Source organism: Corvus hawaiiensis, chromosome 12 (assembly GCF_020740725.1).
Source record: "Corvus hawaiiensis isolate bCorHaw1 chromosome 12, bCorHaw1.pri.cur, whole genome shotgun sequence".
In the NCBI taxonomy this organism is placed as follows: domain Eukaryota; kingdom Metazoa; phylum Chordata; class Aves; order Passeriformes; family Corvidae; genus Corvus; species Corvus hawaiiensis.
In genome coordinates, this window is record NC_063224.1 from 16,570,596 (window position 1) to 16,587,575 (window position 16,980).

Consider the following 16,980-nt stretch of genomic DNA (forward strand, 5'->3'; position numbering starts at 1 on the left):
ACAGAGGGGTCTCGCATCCCTCCAAGCCCATCACAAAGCTCTGCTGAAGCAGCTGGTCACCGGAGAGGCCATGTGAGATATCTTGTAGGGCTGCCCCAGAATGCTCCCTGTGCAGCACCTGTGGAGGGCATAGCTCCCATTTACCTCATCAGGTGGTTGACAGGAAAGTTTTGTAGGAACTTTTGCTGTAGCAGCTTGAGAGAGCAGCATGTAGATCAGAGAAAGAAGGAAAAGCCTCAGAAGTCAGATGAGCTGGGCTGGAGTCCTTCCCCCAGCTCCAAGGGCTCCCGCCTCCGAGTCTCCTGTTTATCTGAAGGCAGCGAGAAGTGTTTCTAAAGGCAAGTTCTGCAGCAGAGAGAATTTCTTGCTGCCTTACTTTCATGTAGTGTATACTCATCGTTAAGTGACGATGGGAGAAGATTTTCCCCATGGTCCCTCCACTGGTCAGTGGCACGGACATAGGATGAGAACCGGGTGATTCTGGCTGTGTTTGGGGAGTAGGCCTCTCCAGAGATGACTGTACTTCACTCCAAGCCACAGCTGCTCTTCTGCATGCATTTCCACGCTCAGCACCTCCATCTCTCCTCCCCTCCCTCCAGTTTTTCGATGTCCTGCCCCTGTGGGGTGTGCTGCTGCCGGGCCAGAGCGAGCTGGTCACCTTCAGCTTCTTTAGCCATGCCAACATTGTCGCCTGTGTCACAGCGCTGTGCCACAGGGAGGGGGGCCCCACCTACGAGGTGGAGGAGATCAACCAGGGGCTGCAGGTACTGCACGCTTTTCCTGGCACAGCTCCTTGGCTTGGAATCACGGCCAGTGGGTTCCTGCCCACCTCGATGCCAGGCTCTGTCCCCTTCTCAGCTCCTCTGTTGGCTCTGGGGCTTAGAATACAACCTCTGAGGGATACGTCCAGCATCCAAGCTGGTTTAAAATGGCCATCTCCACCCCTCCCCTCGCCGAGGGACGTAATGCCCTCCTCTTCAAGGCACCTAACACTGCCTCCTGGGGCAGGCAGGGTCCTAGTGAAGATGTCCAGAGGGACATGTCCCTGAAACATCCCTCCACTGATCTGCTCCTAAAGCTTGAGCTCCAAGGAGATGCTCTTGTCTAATGCTCTTGCTTGAGCCACAGAATAATCCAGGGAGGAAGTTGGGCTTTTCATCTGAAGAGAATTATAGCCCTGACTTACTTTTCTTATTGGTGTATGATTCCATGAAGTGTTTCTCTCCTATTCTGGAATGTAGAGGTTAAGCAGGAAAAAGTGTTAGTTTAAAAAAAAACTTTGCCTATTTCTTATACCTGTATGATGGGGACAACATGGTTTCTTCTCCAGTGGTCCTGCCAACCTTGCAAGTTCATCTGAGGATAAAGAAACGGAGTCATCTGTATGTTCTTCAGAAGACAAACCTTGAAAAGTGCAGTCCCGAAATTGTTTCAGAAACTGGGAAGCTCTTTATGAAGTTGTTTTCTCACTCTAAGCCAATGAATGCTTTTACATGTGATGATGTGGAATTTCAGTTACTCTGTAGGACTCAATGAATGAATCGAAGAACCTACTACTGAGTGATAAGAACCTTGAGGATTGGCATTGGCACACCTCGTTGAGCAATAAAGCAGGGAAAAAAATGTCGCCTCAGTAGAGGGGGCCCTTTCACCATCTGCTCAGATGCCTCAGGGGAAACCCAGGGCCCTTTTCCCCTCCAGGGGAGCCTCTCCAAACCATGTTCAGGAGCTGGGCTGCTGCTGCCCAGCCCCGCCCTGCCTCTGCAACTGCTCTGGCGTTTTTTGCTACTCTGTGGCCCCGCAGCCCCTGCCTGCCGGGACGCCCCGCGATTCCAGCTACCGCTGTGGTGCTTCTGTGGAGTTTCTGATGTATCTTGTTTACCACTCTGGGATTTTGCTTGTCCCTGCTGTTCCAGCTTGCTGCTTCCAAGGTTGCTGCTACAGCTGATTTCGCTATTCGGAGGGGCACCGGGACTGGCTGCCCTGTGAGTTGTAAAGCAAACCCCTTTTCCATCCCTTCCACCGGTGTGTCCGCCGGCGCGGGGGAACCATCGCACGCGCCCTGCCCGGCCGGGAGCCACCAGCGCGCCCGGTGGAGCTGTACTGAGGCCGGGAGAGGCTGGGGCTGGGTTCTGCTTCTGTTTGTTGTTGCTGCCCGTGGTGTTGTTTGTTTGCATTGCTATACATATTAGTAAAGAACTGTTATTCCTTTTTCCGTATCTTTGCCTGAAAGCCTCTTAATTTCAAAGTTGTAATGATTTGGAGGGAAGGGGGTCACGTTCTGCATTGCAGGGAGGTCTCAGAGAGACCTGTCTTTCAAACCAAGACAAGCTGACAGTTAATTTGATGCTTTAACAGTTTATTAACAATATATTGAAGAAGTCATAAATAGGTAGTTGAAAGCAAAAAGAGTTCTTCACTGGAGCTTGGAAGGGTGGCTGCAGTGGTCTCTGGTGAAGAGTGGGAGACCATCAGCAGCATAAGCCATGATGCTGCCGGCTCCTTCCAGATGCTCCAGCTGCACAAATGCTGTCACTGAGGTGTTGGTTTCCAGTGGACCTGCTTCTTGGGTCTTTGGCTTTTCTCTGTTTGCTCCTGGGCTTTGCCTTTCACAATCACGCGTGCTTTCTTCTGAGTTGGCTTCAGGTTAGGAATCCTAGGAAGAAAGGCACTGGTATTAGCCAGACAAACACTTCCAGCCAGCTGCTTTTTTGTCTCCTTGCAGAGCACACAGTGTTACATCCTCTCTCTGTGCAAGCAGTGAGCAGCAAAGTAAACAACTGCACTCGCTGTGTGGAGGCTGCAGAGGTGGAAGGGCAGGAATATGACCAGTTAAGTGCCTGGGGACCAAGTGCAACACACCATGTTCTGTGTAGAGAAGCAGGCCTTGCTTGTCCCAAAAGGAAGCAGAGCTAGGGACTGGCTGGTTCCTTGACAGCATTCTGGATCTCTCATTCCAGATTTTGCAACCCTCCAGGAGCTTAATGTTTCATACAGTGTCTTTTCCCAGTGTCTGCCTGCTTGCTTTTACCAAGGCCAGATGATGATCTTTCTGTGCTCCTGTATGTTGGGTGTTTCTGCAGCCTCTCTGGGGCTGCTTGTCTCCAGGCCCACCCTCCCATCCCAGTCAGAGGGACTGAAGGGGGGGTGTTAGGGGGATGAACCAGGCTGTGCTTGGTGGCAACCAGCAACAGGACAAGAGGCAATGGGCAGAACCTGAACAGGAAGTTCCACCTGAACCTGAGGAAGAACCTCTTTCTTGTGCAAGTGACAGGTTGCCCAGTGAGGGTGTGGAGTGTCCCTCACTGGAATTATTCCAGAGCCCTCTGGAAACAACCCTGTGCCATGTCCTCTGGGATGACCCCGCTTGAGCAGGGAAGAGGGACCAGATGACCTACTGTGGTCTCTTCCAACCTGTCCCCACCCTGTGATTCAGTGATACCTATCAGTAGCATGAATTGGCAAGTGCCCAGACATTTCCCACCTGCACTGCATGATGGTCTTAAACTTCCCTGTGCACTCCGGGGAGAACCGCACGTGAAAGGTCTGCTTGTGGCCAGGAGCGATGGTGCCCTGGGAAGGGTTGATGGAGAATAGGTCATGGACGACATCTGGGAAGACTTGCAGAGAGGAACCAGCATGCTGCAGAGAGAGGTGCTTTTGCCTCGAGAGGCGTAGCTTCTGCTGCTGCTTGGAAGGCTGCTGCTGTTCCTGGAAATAGTGCTCCTCCTCCTCAAGATCTTCCTTTTTGGAATCCTCCTCCTCGGGATCCTGATGCTGCTCCTCAAAATCCTGCTCCTCTTCCTCCTCAAAATCTTCCTTTTTGGAATCCTCCTCCTCAGGATCCTGCTGCTGCTCCTTGAAATTCTGCTCCTCCTCCTTGAAATCCTGCTCCTCGGAATCCTCGAAATCTTCTTTTTTGGAATCCTCCTCCTCGGGATCCTGTTGTTGCTCTTCGGAATCCTGCTCCTCCTCTTCAAAATCCTGCTCCTCCGAATCCTCGAAATCTTCCTTTTTGGAATCCTCCTCCTCGGGATCCTGTTGTTGCTCTTCAGAATCCTGCTCCTCCTCTTCAAAATCCTGCTCCTTGGAATCCTCGAAATCTTCCTTTTTGGAATCCTCCTCTTCGGGATCCTGTTGTTGCTCTTCGGAATCCTGTTCCTCCTCTTCAAAATCCTGCTCCTCGGAATCCTCGAAATCTTCCTTTTTGGAATCCTCCTCCTCGGGATCCTGTTGTTGCTCCTCGGAATCCTGCTCCTCCTCTTCAAAATCCTGCTCCTTGGAATCCTCGAAATCTTCCTTTTTGGAATCCTCCTCCTCGGGATCCTGTTGTTGCTCCTCGGAATCCTGCTCCTCCTCTTCAAAATCCTGCTCCTCCTCTTCAAAATCCTGCTCCTCGAAATCCTTGAAATCTTCCTTTTTGGAATCCTCCTCCTTGGGATCCTGCTGCTGCTCCTCAAAATCCTGCTGCTGCTTCTCCTCGAAATCCTGCTCCTTGGAATCCTGCTGCTGCTGCTCCTCGGAATCCTGATTCTGCTTGGCAAGCAGCTTGGCAAGACGCTGTTGCTCCTGCTGTTGCTCCAGCACCTCAGAGGGATGCTTCTGCTGCCTCCAGAAACGATGCAGCAGCTTTCTGCAATGCCTTATGATATCAGAGGAGAGGAACTTGCCTGCAGAGAGGAAGAGGACATCTTTCAAATACAAAATCCTATGCTCCCAGCAACTCTGCCTCCTGCTGCAGGTGGGTGGAAGAGAGCTGGGGATGCACTTGGAGCATCTCTGGACAAGTACCTTCAGCAGGAAATAGAGCGTCTGGGAGCAGGGTCTCTGCCTGCAGCCACACACTTCCGTGCCAAAACAGGAGGGCTGGTTTTAGACAGTGACTTTGCACTTGCCCTGGGGTGGGGAACTGCACACAGACAGTGGCTGCAGGGCAGCTCACTCGTTACCCCATTTTTTTTCCCAGTCTCAGACTTCCTGAAGAGATGACCTGATGTCCCCCTTCCCAGTCCTGACCCACCACGTGGCTCTCCCCAGAGCCCGGCTCTGCTCCTTTGCGGAGCAGAAGTGGCAGAGCCAGAACAGAAGGGCTGAAAGGCAGCAGGGGGCAAGGAGAAAACGCTCCAGCTGTAGCTGGGAAGATGCGGATGAAAGTGGATGTGTGGACAAGGGTGAAAAAGCAATTCATGTTTTGGGGTGAAGTGGCAGGGTCTTCTCCCCACGCCCTCAGCTACCAAGTGAAATGCCCTTACGCATCAGAGTCTTCGAGTATGGCTTCTTCACTGCTTCTTCACTATCTGCACCTTCCACCCAGGAGTATTCCAGGGCTACCTTTCCTGTGTTGTGCATCGTGAAACTGAAAAGCAAGGAGAAGAAATAAAAAGAAAACATCCAATAAATATAAAGCAAATAGCACAGCAACATTGTCTGATGGACTCCTGGTACCGCTTTCTGCTGAGGAGCATCTTCTTCCCCAGGCAAAAAAATCCTGCCATGCTCAGACTGCTGTCCTGGGTAGCCCAAAAAAGTATTTCAAAGTCTGGAAGTTTAAGAAGAAAGGGCCAACACATGGTGCCCAGGATGTCAAAGCTAAGGGGCTTACTCTGGACTTTAGGTCTTGGTTTGACTGCAAACTTATTCTTGAGCAGATGAGGACAGGGGACATGCAGTGAAAGCAAACCCATGGCTGTTCTCAGCAGAAAGGCATGGCAGCATTGAACCTCTCCTGACCACCATCTCCTGCTTGGCTTTGTGTACACGTAAAGGGGCCTGTGCTGATTTTGGCTGGGGTAGAGTTTTGGGAAGCAGGCACGGGGTCAGCCAGCCCTGGGCAAAGGCAGTTCCTGTTCGCAGGGCCCTGCCTGGCCTGCAGCACTCACGTGGCCGTCCTTGACTGGAAGGGGAAGGTATCGTTGAACCAAACCACGACTCTGCTCAGTTTGAACTCGGCGTAGGCAACAAGGGCACTGAGGTACACCTCGGCCTCACGGCTGCTCTCCTCCACCACAGTGTAAGCCAGTTCTGGGACCGTCTCGACCACCTGGGAACAGAGGAGGGAAGAATCACTGAGCAGAGCCCAGAAAGCCAGGCTGAGAAGGGAATCTTTTGGCCTCCAAGATCAGCCTCATACAGGGACTAGAAAGGACCATTCACTTTTACTTCCCTGGAAAGATGACCAAATGGGGACTGTTCTGCTACAGTATTTGTTTCTACCCACTGATCAAAGCAGTCCCCACCACAGCTGTTAATATACCCATGAAGGCTATAGCTGTGTTCCAGTCCCTGTACTTCAACTTTGTAGAGGGACTGACTTTTTTCCTGGTTCCCTATAAATCCAGCAGGTCTCAAAATTAGGGTTAAGTTCCCCTGCTGGAGCTCTGTGGATGGAGAACCCCAAGACTGAAGAGTTCTAGAAAGCACTTTTTTCTTCTTGTCTTAGGAGCAAGTGCTCTCCAGATGTCATGTGTGGAGCAACAGCCACACTGCTGGGAGCTGGGAATGGGCATTTTGGGATGTGAAAGATCTCACCAGGAAAGTCTCCAACCGCAGATGTTCTGATAGAAAAGAGGATGGTTTAGAGGCCTTAAAATGGTCCAGAAACTCAGAAAGAACCTTCACCCAAGATGAGTGTGTTTGGCAATGAGAGTAAAAGCAAGAGTTTCTGGAGATGATCCTTTTCCAGACTCCTCCATACTGTCATATAGTGCCTGGGCTACTCCATGATGAGATATCCCATACACTACAGAGATCACAACCAAAATCTCTGGTATCCATGCAGGCAGAATGTGGAGCTCACCAGCACATGCAGAAGAGTGTTTGTACTTCTCTCTACTTCAAAAGAAGAGACAGAGTGCAGCAGACTTAACTCCTTGTTGGTGAAAAGGCACCAAATTGGATGAAGAGATTGCTAACACCATAAAATGGGATAGCAGGGAACACGGGCTGCAACACTTGTGCTTGTGGCACAGACTGATAGTTTGTGTGTGACTAAAAGTCTCTTGTCAAAAGGCTTCCCCCTCTCGTGTGAGTGTATCTGGTCACTGTGTATCCACCTCTCCCCTAGAATGCACTGCTGGTGAACCTCACGGCTGTCCAGTGTCCAGAGGAAGCAGGAGCTGCTCAGTGGTGGTGGTATGGTGGCTCTTTTTGTAAAAGCTAGGGCGGCTTTTTTTGCTGTTTTGCTTCTTACCTTCTCATTTTCAGGCCATCTGGCACCTGGGAGTTTCCTGGTGGTATCCTTCCATGTGACAACACGCATTCCGTCGTCCCAGTCCTCAACCTTCGTTTGTGGCAGCTCAAAGTTGATCTCGGCCACCTTACATTTCACAAGATGCCTCCTGAAGGTGGCTGGGACATCTGATTTCAAGGTCACTGTGATACTCTTGGCACAGCCAGGGTGGAGGTGCCCCACCTAGGGAGAATTAGGGAGTCAAGACCAAACTGGGAGCACTGCCAAGACCGGTACTGACAGCAAAAGGTATTAGCGCAGTAAATATCACCGTATCCCGCAGCCATAGGGAGGAGGAGAGAAGATCCGGCAGGCAGGAATTGTGCAGCAAGATTGATTTATGTAATTATTTTACAAACTCTTTTATAGACTTTTTTTTCTTCATAGTCTAATTGGACGAAGATCAGCCACCCCTTGGGGGTGATTGGCCAAAGTCCTAAAACATCCGTTGTCAAAGTATTTTTCTGCTGTACTATAAACAAAGGTAGCAGGTGTTCATGGTTTATAAACTCTGTGAATATCCTCTGTGTGAGAGAAAAATCTCTCACGGACTTAGAGAATAGCAGGAAAAATTCTTGCTAGCAGCAATATTGTATCTACAAAAAAGTACTGATGCAGTGAGCAGCTATGCCAGGAATCTGCACCTCAGTGTGGATTTATGTGAAGTTTGATAGACAAAAGTATGAACAGAAGGTTCCACCTCCCATAACATGGAGCATTTTCTGTCCCAGCCAAGCCAGGGACTACATCTCCTATGTGGCACTGGAATGGGCTATCACTGGTACGTGAGGACTCTCTGCCAGCTCCTGGGTACACCAGGGCAGGGCTTGAGCAATGGGGAAAGGCAGAGCAGTCCACACTCACCTTCGGGGAGAACCGGAATGGGGCATCTGCCTCCCACTCAAAGCACATGACCTTCGTACGGGTGCGGTTGGTGATGGTGAAGGTCCTGCAGTAGGGCTTTCCAACATGACAGTCCCCAAACTGGATGTGATTCACTCTGACAGCTGTTAAGGAGGAGAGCAAGGGATCTCAGCATGCAGCGAGGTCCACCCGCTCCCCTCACGTGCACAGACACCTGTATGTCCAATGCTTCCTTGCTCCGAGCCTTCCTCCCTCTGGGACAGAGCTCCCCAGACAGTTCCCCATCCCACCACTTTCAGGGAGACACCCTGACACATCCCTAAGCCAGCGACATGCAGCACAGCACACACTGCTCTGCATCATGCATGGCTGCCACACCCACAGGCCACCAAGTCCAGTGGGTGACAGCCAGGCCTGGCTAGAGAGAGAACACACATGATGAGACATTTTCCTCTTCCTTGCTCCAGCTTGGCAGCCTCTCCTCTCTTACCATCAATGATGTTTTTCTTCACACTGCTCTTAGCGTTCCTCTCCTTTGTGTCTTCCTCTAGTCCATCGAGGGTGAATTCATCCTTGTGGCCTTCACCCACCAGCTCTACTCGAATCTTGTTAGAGTAGATGTTCCCCAGTAACACATGTATGCTCCCTTCCAGACGTTGAGCCAGGGTGGGTTTGAAAATGACATCAAACTCTGCCACTTGCCCATGACGCAGAAGCAGGAAAGGCATCTTTGGGTACTTGCTCACTGCACAGCAATGGAAATCAGAGTTAAGGGCTACAGCTGTACAGAGGAAATTTTTCCATAGGGTATATGAGGAATAAGAGGTTGAAACCAGCTGCCTTCTAAGCACGCGTTCTCCCCCCAGTGGTTCCAGACCCTCTTCCTATGTTCACAAGACTCTCACCTCCAGACACATCACCATTTAAGCAGCTTAACCTCAGGTTAATGCCCAGCCCACATTCCATCTGCTTCCAGCCAGCTCCAGCCATATGGAAAGCTGAGCCAAAGAGTGCTTTTGGCAGAAGCTGGCTGGCTGTGTGTTCAAGGGCTGCCCCCGTTCAGGCTGGTGCCTTCCCACATGCGGCAAAGACCTCAGAGGGTCCACTGAGGTAGTGACAGTGTGCCACAACTCAACCCACCATGTCTAGGAGAACAGAAGAACTTCCTACAACTTGCTAGGAGGAAAGCCTGCAAAGAGTCCTCAAGAAAAGCTTGGGGGACAGAGAGCCCAAGGAAAGAAACTGGGTCTAACATCTGGCTGCTGCTTAGACAAGCCAAGAGCAGAGCACACGTTTTCCCTCTGTATGTGATCACACTTCATGGTTAATGAACTTACCATTTTCAATGGAGTCCTCTTCCACATTTTCACTGTGGAATCTCTCGAGTGTGGCTTTCCTGGCTTTCAAAAAGAACACTCCCTGCTCATCCTCCAGTTGTAACATAAACTGAGAAAAGGGAACACAGAGCACAATGACGCTGGTGTGAGTACAGGATAGCATGTGGACTGGCACTGCAGTGCTGCTGGTCCACCATGGGAACCCAGCACCTCCCTCCACTACAAACAGCACTTAGTACATAAGTTAAGTCAAACCAGGAAAAAAGGGTGGATAGAACTGACACAGAACTAAACAGGACAGAGAGTAATAAGCAGAATGTAATTAAACCACAAGTAAGTTTACTTAAAACGTACTAAATTGGCATCAAATACAATCCAACGGAACTGGGAAATCACACATGTCCCTGAGAACAAAAGGGGACCTGAGAGATAGGGGGGAAAATACTCCACCACCTTTCTTGTGTTCAAATTAAAGAAGAAAAACTGGACAGAAAATTTCCAAGAACTCCCTTCTTGGAGAACAGACATCAGCCACTTGCTTAAAAAGAATTTCCAACACCTCTTCCCCAGTCTGCCACATTTTTTGGGACCCTTCCCCCATGCCACAAGCACTGGGTCCCAAACCAGACCATTCCTTGAGCAGGTCCTCACCTGGACAGGTATGATGCCATTGTTACGGATGACCAGGGGCAGCACCTCTGAATCCCCCAGCTGGAGCCTCTTGAAGCGCAGCACAGCATTTCCCCTCCGGCTGCGAGCACTTGGGCACACGACTGTCACCTGTGGCTCATGCCCCCTCCCACTGATGGTGAAGGTCAGGTGTTGGGGGTTAATTTTCACGGGGCTGCAGGAGAGGCACAGAAACAATTTCAGCTGGCACTAACCCATTTCTCACTGGGCAAGCAAAGCCGCAAGGACCGCCCACAGTGTTTTCCCTGCCTGGTGCTCCTGTACCCCACAACACAGCCTCCCACCAGCCCCTTCCCAGTCCACTCAGGGCCATTCACAAGAGGAATCTGCTCCAAAGAGCCACAGCCTTCCAGAATAACAGTCAAAAATGATTTCACTTAATTGAATCATGCAGTACAGCAGGTAAGAAATGAGGCACCAGATGAGATATGGCAGATCCCCTGGCTGCAATGAGATGAGACATATGTAACAAAAAAAAGCACAGCATGAAAGCAGTACAAGAAAAAGAAGGCAAAAATAAATCAGCATCACCATCAGTAAAGATTATTTCCAAGAACAGTAAAAAAGCAATTGCTTATTAGCAATTAGACTTCTCTTGCTCCAATTCAGCCACAAAATGGTTGAGGAAGAGCAGGTCAAAGCCCCAGTACACAGACCCCAGGGCAGAGGAACTGGGCTCCTCTTTCATACCAGCTCCAATCACTACACAAAATAGCTTAATAAATGTCAGGGAGTCACAGAGGATCACTTAATTTTACAGAAACAAGGAGGAAATTGTGACTGCTGACTTGCTGGCACAGAAACTGCTTCATCTAAGTCTCTGTCCTTGGAAATGCCCAGCTCAGCTGCAGCACATCTCAGTAACTTCCAGTTGGCTACCTAATGTTGCCCTGTCTTCATAGTTCCTTGTACAGACTAAACCATCAGCCTCATTTTTCTGCTCTGCTCTAACAGTTACTGCCTCCCAGATCATCCCATGCCAAGCACTCTGCCTAAGGCTACTGAAAGCATTAGAGTTAACAAGAGGTGTGTGCCTTCCCAATGGAGAGGCAGCTTTCAGAAAGGCCTCCCCCAATATTTCACAGGGTCAGTTACCTTTTTGGGACGACAAGGGAAGCCTTGAAGGTGCAGTCGTAGTTCCGCTGCTCTTGTGGGGTGAAGGTCACCGTAGCAACGGCATAGGATGAGCCGGGAACAGACAGCCTGACTGGATGCAACTTGAAAATGTTGTTGACAGGGCTTTTATCCTTGGGGGAACCCACAGAGCAGTGTTAGGAGAAAACACCTTTCAACATGACACAGTTTTACTCATAAATGCATCACTGAGAACAGCCCCAGACAGTGTGCCTTCTTTCCTGCTTCCCTGGGCAGGCTCCCTCCCTCCCAGGGAATGCTGACCTTGTGCTAAAGCACTGTGTGTTCAGAGCACTGGCAGCTGCTCCAGCATATATGGGAGGTGGGCATATATGGGAGGTGGGCACTGCATGGAAAACCCTGCAAATAACCTAGAACTGGCCTTTACTCAGAAGGAAGAGCCAGGGAGCCTGAGGAAATGCTCTGCTTGGAGCCCTGGCATGTCAGTTCCTTACAGCCCCTCTCTCTGAGTGCGCTTCCAAGAGAGGTTCAGAAGGATTCACTTCTCCCACCGAAGACCCAGAGGTGTGAGCCGAAACATTGCCCGAGACATGCACAATTCAACACAACTGTTCCCTGGCTCTGCTGCTCTCCCCTGCAGTTTGACCTGCACTGAGCTAGACTAGTCTGGGCCAGAGGAAGCAATGCATCTGGAGAACAAAGCAAGTTCTCACACAGCCTTTAGAGGGTAACCATCTCCTTGGCCTCCTGTTCTTACCTTTCCATGCAGGGGTTTGATGGAGAGGACCACGTCACATGAGAGACTGCTTGCACTGTAGATGTTGAAATGAGCTTCTGCCTGTTGCCCAACCAGAACGTTGCAGAAGATGAATTTGTTCTTATCTCTGATGAACAGGCCCTTGCTTTTCACTGACTGCAGCTCGTGGCTGAGGTTGGTGCTGCTGCAGATCGGGTACTTCTTGAAGATTAATGTGACGTCCTCAACAAGTGCTGTGGACAGACCAGAGGCATGAGCATGGAGAAGCCTCCCCAATGAATTTATCTGGACACTGCTGGCCTCTCAGAAGGCTTGATAAGCCCTTTCTGCCCGGATGACTGCTAAACCCAGCCTAGAGTGGGGGACCTGGCTGTGAGGGTGGAGCTCAGTCAACCTCAGTCTTAAAAAGCATTGCTTTCCTTTTATCTTTCCACACATCCCTCCCAGCCTGGCAGGGATGAGTCCACTGGTGGACTTGAAGAAGGCCGGAACCTCTGAGGATTTTAAGGTGGGACAGCAGGGCCAGTGTGCCTCTGTATCCAAGCAGCAAGTGTAGGTGCTGATCGGCAGCACCTCTGACCATGGGAACCTGTGGACAGTACCTACCTGGGAAGCAGGACTCGGCAGTCAGGGTAAAGGGAATGCCGAGGGGATTGTCCATGGGGTCTCTGTTCGTGATGTCAAAGTAAACGTGCTCCTCACACGTCCTCTCCTGCCCTGCGAAGCACTCCACTGTGATCTTCTGCTGGCCCCACGGAGCGATGGAGCCGGAGCAAGGGGACACCGTGAACGTGCCAAGACTGAGGTGACCCTGCAGAAAAAGTTCCAGGAGAGGCTGATGCCTAAGAGCTGTGCCTTGAGCACCCCAGCAAGGAGTGAGTATGCCCCGCCTTGGCCTCCAGCTGGGCCCAAGCACCCAGTCCCAGGGCAGGGAAGGATGACTCCATGACCCAAAGGCAGCCCAAGGCTGAGACCAACAAGCCAGGAGCAGCTGCAAGCCTGTCCCAAGTAGCAGAGAGGAAGGAGTTTGAGTGTAAAGAATGAAGGTGGTAGCTGTGATCCTTCAACCTCCAGATGTAACACAGAAGAGGCAGAAATAGCTGTGAGAAATGATGGGAGAGAGGTAGGGGACTGGGAAGAAAAAAAAGCAATGTTGTCTGAGCTCTGCTGACTGGGAGTTCAGTGGGGGATGTTTTGGCTTCTGTGGTGTTCACAGACCTATGCTGGCTAGCAGCTACCAAACACAGGAGCTGCTCCCCTCCTTTGACTCCCCAACTCCAGGTCAGAGCCAGAGTACAGGGCTGTCAGTGGGACTGAGCAGATACTGGCCTCCACCCTGCAGACCACGTCCCACCCTGTGGCAATGAGCCCCCAGCCTGGGCACAGCAGCCTCTTCTCACATCCCCTGCAGCAGCACTTCTTGGGGGAGCAGGAGTCACCCACCTCTGTCACAGCGCTTGATCTCCTTCCCACTGAGCGCTTTGGAGCCAATAGAGCAGATTCCCCTTGCTTTGAACTGAGAGGAGAAAGCAGAGGTATCTGTCATGCTGAGCTCCCCTGCCTTTCTCTGAGGCCAAAGCTGGCCTTCCTCCTCATGGAGGAAAGCCTTCCTGCTCCTGATGGCTTGCAGAGAGCAGCCTGCAGCACCCATTGCTGGACAGAGCAGCTCTACCACCAGCTTCGTACTATACATGGGGATACTGAGGCATTTTTTTGCTCTCTCCCCAGGCCAGGAATGCAAATGGATGATTTGCATCCCTGGTCAGCCCAGTCTGCCCCATACCAGCCTTGGGGTGGTGCCTCCTCAGACACCTTTCTCTGGTGGTGCAGGGCTTCTCGTACCTTTCTCTTTGCAATGCAGGTGCATCCTTGGGTGCTTGGAGGATGCGGAATTTGAAGCTGAGCATGCCTTTGTTCTCCAGTATGACAGTCTGGGTTTTCCTGGTGCCCTTGACTATGGCACCAAAGTTGATGGGCGAGGCAGGCTGAATACTGTACTTGCTGTACACAGCTTCTGCCGACACCCTCACTGGGATGTTGGCAACAATCTGGCCTCCTTCACCCGAGCGGGCATCTATCACCTGCATCCACAGGAAGGGGTGGTAAACAAGGCAGAGGCCAGCCTCTACCCCTGCCCACAGCCTCCACCCCAGGCCTCCAACAGTTTACCCTCTGTGTTTAAACACCTCCTCCAGAGTCAGATTCTCAGCTCCGCTTAGGAAGCCTCCCAAATGGTTTTGAATAACTTTTTTTTGTGTATGTAGGAGAGAGGATTGCCCAGTAAAAGCCTTCCTTCCAGAAGACACCTATCCTGTTTACGCTCCCAAAACACTGTGTGGTAACACAGCCTGGCCCAGGCAGCTCACCTGGCAGTATAGGATGGGTGTGTTCTTGAGGAGGATTTCAGTTGTGGGGTGGAAGAGCATCTTCACATTCACACCAGGCTGGGAGGCAATCAGCATGCCCGACTGAGGTTCAATACTGAAGTGAGATACCAAGTCTCGCATCCTGGGACCTGCACCTTTCAGTGTGAAACTGGGGAGAAAGGGAAGGAATGGAGACCTCTGCACTTAAAAGTACAGGTGCCAGCAGCACAGCCAGGACTTTGCATAGAACCAGAAAAAAAAGAAAACGGAGAGTCCAGCTCTGCTCAGGGAATCCTGGACCTTGACAAGAGAGTGCAGACAATCACGAGGTTACTGCAAGAAACCTTTACACTGAGATTTTTCATTCACTCCTTTACAGAGTCTCAGAAAGAAAAAAGAGGTGGCCATCAAATAAAGGCAATGAATTTCAGCATTTCAGTGGCTGAAATTTCTGGGCCTCTCGTTTGTGTCCCCGCTGAGCTGTGAAGAACTGCTGGTTTGTGGCTGTATTCTCTGGTAAAATAGTTGAGATTAGAGAGCTGAGGTTTCGTATTTACCATGAGGATTTGTATTTACCAGCATGGAAACAGGTTCTAGCCACTGACAGAGGGAGAATGCAGGCCTAGGAACCTGAGGAAATGCTCACTACCAGGCAGCTGGACTCACCTGTACTTCATGTCATATGACCCTTTGTTCTTCAGACTCAGGACTTTTGTCAAATTGTCCAGGACATTAATGGTTCCAAATTCCAAGCTTCCATCTGGACCTGCAGAAAACCCAGAGAGCAAGGTCAAAAATGGTATTTGTGAGCTGCTGCAGCATACACCAGGTCACAAGCTACATGGAGGTCTCGGCACAAAACCCTTTTCAGCAAGTTTCTGTTCTTGGAAGTGTTTTCTAGCTACTTGTCTGCCCTTTCTCTTCTTACTCAAAATACTTGCAGGTTTAGTAGCTAAGGAGCTTGGCTTCCATTTCCTCGCTTCCAAGCACAAATCCAATTACTTTATATGCTGTGCTAAGCCTGTGGGAGTTGCCAACTGCCTGTTCACGTCACTGTTGTTTCAAAGCCCCCAAATCCAATCTGCACATGAAGCTGCGCACCTCAGAGTTCAGATGGGAGAGACTTAAGGCTGTCAGTGTGCTGACAATGCTTTACTCCACGCAGCTTGTGGGGTATGTGCTTTATTTATCCATGCCATCCTTGCATCCCATCCCATCCCATCCCATCCCATCCCATCCCATCCCAAGTGCTTTGGTTGCCCACTTCCCAAGGTAATGTAGTGCACCTGGACTACTTTGTTTGGGAGGCATCCACTGACCTTCAGGCATGTCGATGCTCAGAGAAACATTAGAGACCTCTGCAGAGATTTTGATGTTTTCAGCATGAACAATCCCCAGTATGTTTTCTGTATCTGAAACCTGAGGCAGCAAGAAACAAACACTGTTCAGAGTGCTCTTTTGGTAGACAGCCTGTAAGTCCTTGTTTCTGCTGGCTGCATCCCTCATGGCCTCCCCAGCTTCACAAGCATTGGTGGACTCCCAAGCTTTCCTAACTTGTTCATCTCATGGGCTGCCCCAGTGGAATTCTGCTGCAGTAAAAAATCCTATCAGCCCAACTCTGCACTCCTACAGCAGGGAACACTACTGCTAAAGCATCCTTGAGAGACACAGGGATGTAAGAACAACCCCAAGAAGCGTGAGGTGTCCCAGAGCAGGTGGCATTGACAATCCTCTCTGAAATGCAGCCCCCCTAAACCATGGGGAACAAAATCCCAGAGGGAGAGTTTGTTGCTCTATGCAAGAGGTTCAGACAAAGTCCAGGAGGAATGTGGAGATCATGCTGCAGTCTGTACAACAAAACAACAACCTTCACCCATTCCCAGGGACAAGGTGGTTGTGGTACAGGCTTGGGATGCAGTGTCTGGTTATCTGGGGGGATGCGGATGCACTGCATGTTCTGCAAACACTGCGTAGAGGCAGAAGTTGGGGTCACAGCACCCTTGTGTCTGTCAGGTGCAGCTCTTCCTGACTCTGTCCCTAAGAGCACGCAGCTGCTCACTGTGCCCTGCTCTGTCAGGCAGGGCACAGTCCCTCTCACCTCTAGTCGGAGGGTCTTCTCAATGCTGCCAATCTGCCTGGCAGTGAAATTCAGTGTCACCTCCAACTCTGAGCAGGGATCAATGATGCCGTTCTCTTGTGACAAGGAGAAGTCCTCAACAAGGTCATCCAGCCCACTAAGCTGCCAGGCCATGGGCAGTAGGGCGTTGTTTTTCAGGACCAGGGTCCTGCTGTCAGTCCTGCAGAGACAGGAAGGCACTTGGTATCAGCTGCTGGATGGTCACACCACCCTCGCCACCGAATGCAATCTGGAGCAGCTCCATCCCTGCCCCAGAAACCAGAGTCAAACATTTGGTCACACGTCTTGGAGTGCTTGTGGGATGACTGACCTGTGCAGAAGCAACTTGTCAAAAGACAGCTCCTGGGGGATGACCTCCAGCTTCATGAGCACCCCATGGCAGCACAGGCTGAAGACCACTGGGTTGGGGTTCTTCTCAATGCAGCAGATGAGTTTGTCTTCCAGGAAGCCAGAAGAAGTGGGGTACGCCCAAATGGTCAGCTCCTGGACCCGGCCGCACGGCAAGA

The 16,980-nt window shown here is 50.9% G+C and overlaps 1 protein-coding gene across 1 annotated transcript in view; it reads right to left on the minus strand.

The window, feature by feature from the left end:
- Window positions 1–2,225: 2,225 nt before the first annotated feature.
- Window positions 2,226–16,980, minus strand: part of LOC125332338 (hydrocephalus-inducing protein-like) — a 68,003-nt gene continuing 53,248 nt past the window's right edge. The window contains exons 44-62 of the mRNA XM_048317103.1: window positions 16,785–16,957; window positions 16,436–16,634; window positions 15,657–15,756; window positions 15,004–15,103; window positions 14,338–14,506; window positions 13,814–14,052; window positions 13,415–13,487; window positions 12,578–12,782; window positions 11,972–12,204; window positions 11,215–11,366; window positions 10,081–10,273; window positions 9,430–9,538; window positions 8,583–8,837; window positions 8,093–8,235; window positions 7,190–7,411; window positions 5,880–6,040; window positions 5,253–5,356; window positions 3,485–4,670; window positions 2,226–2,656 (exon numbers count right to left, since the gene is read on the minus strand). Of these exons, the coding sequence (XP_048173060.1) occupies window positions 2,533–2,656; window positions 3,485–4,670; window positions 5,253–5,356; window positions 5,880–6,040; window positions 7,190–7,411; window positions 8,093–8,235; window positions 8,583–8,837; window positions 9,430–9,538; window positions 10,081–10,273; window positions 11,215–11,366; window positions 11,972–12,204; window positions 12,578–12,782; window positions 13,415–13,487; window positions 13,814–14,052; window positions 14,338–14,506; window positions 15,004–15,103; window positions 15,657–15,756; window positions 16,436–16,634; window positions 16,785–16,957 (4,140 nt within the window). The 3' untranslated portion in view covers window positions 2,226–2,532. The remainder of the gene's footprint in view (window positions 2,657–3,484; window positions 4,671–5,252; window positions 5,357–5,879; window positions 6,041–7,189; window positions 7,412–8,092; window positions 8,236–8,582; window positions 8,838–9,429; window positions 9,539–10,080; window positions 10,274–11,214; window positions 11,367–11,971; window positions 12,205–12,577; window positions 12,783–13,414; window positions 13,488–13,813; window positions 14,053–14,337; window positions 14,507–15,003; window positions 15,104–15,656; window positions 15,757–16,435; window positions 16,635–16,784; window positions 16,958–16,980) is intronic.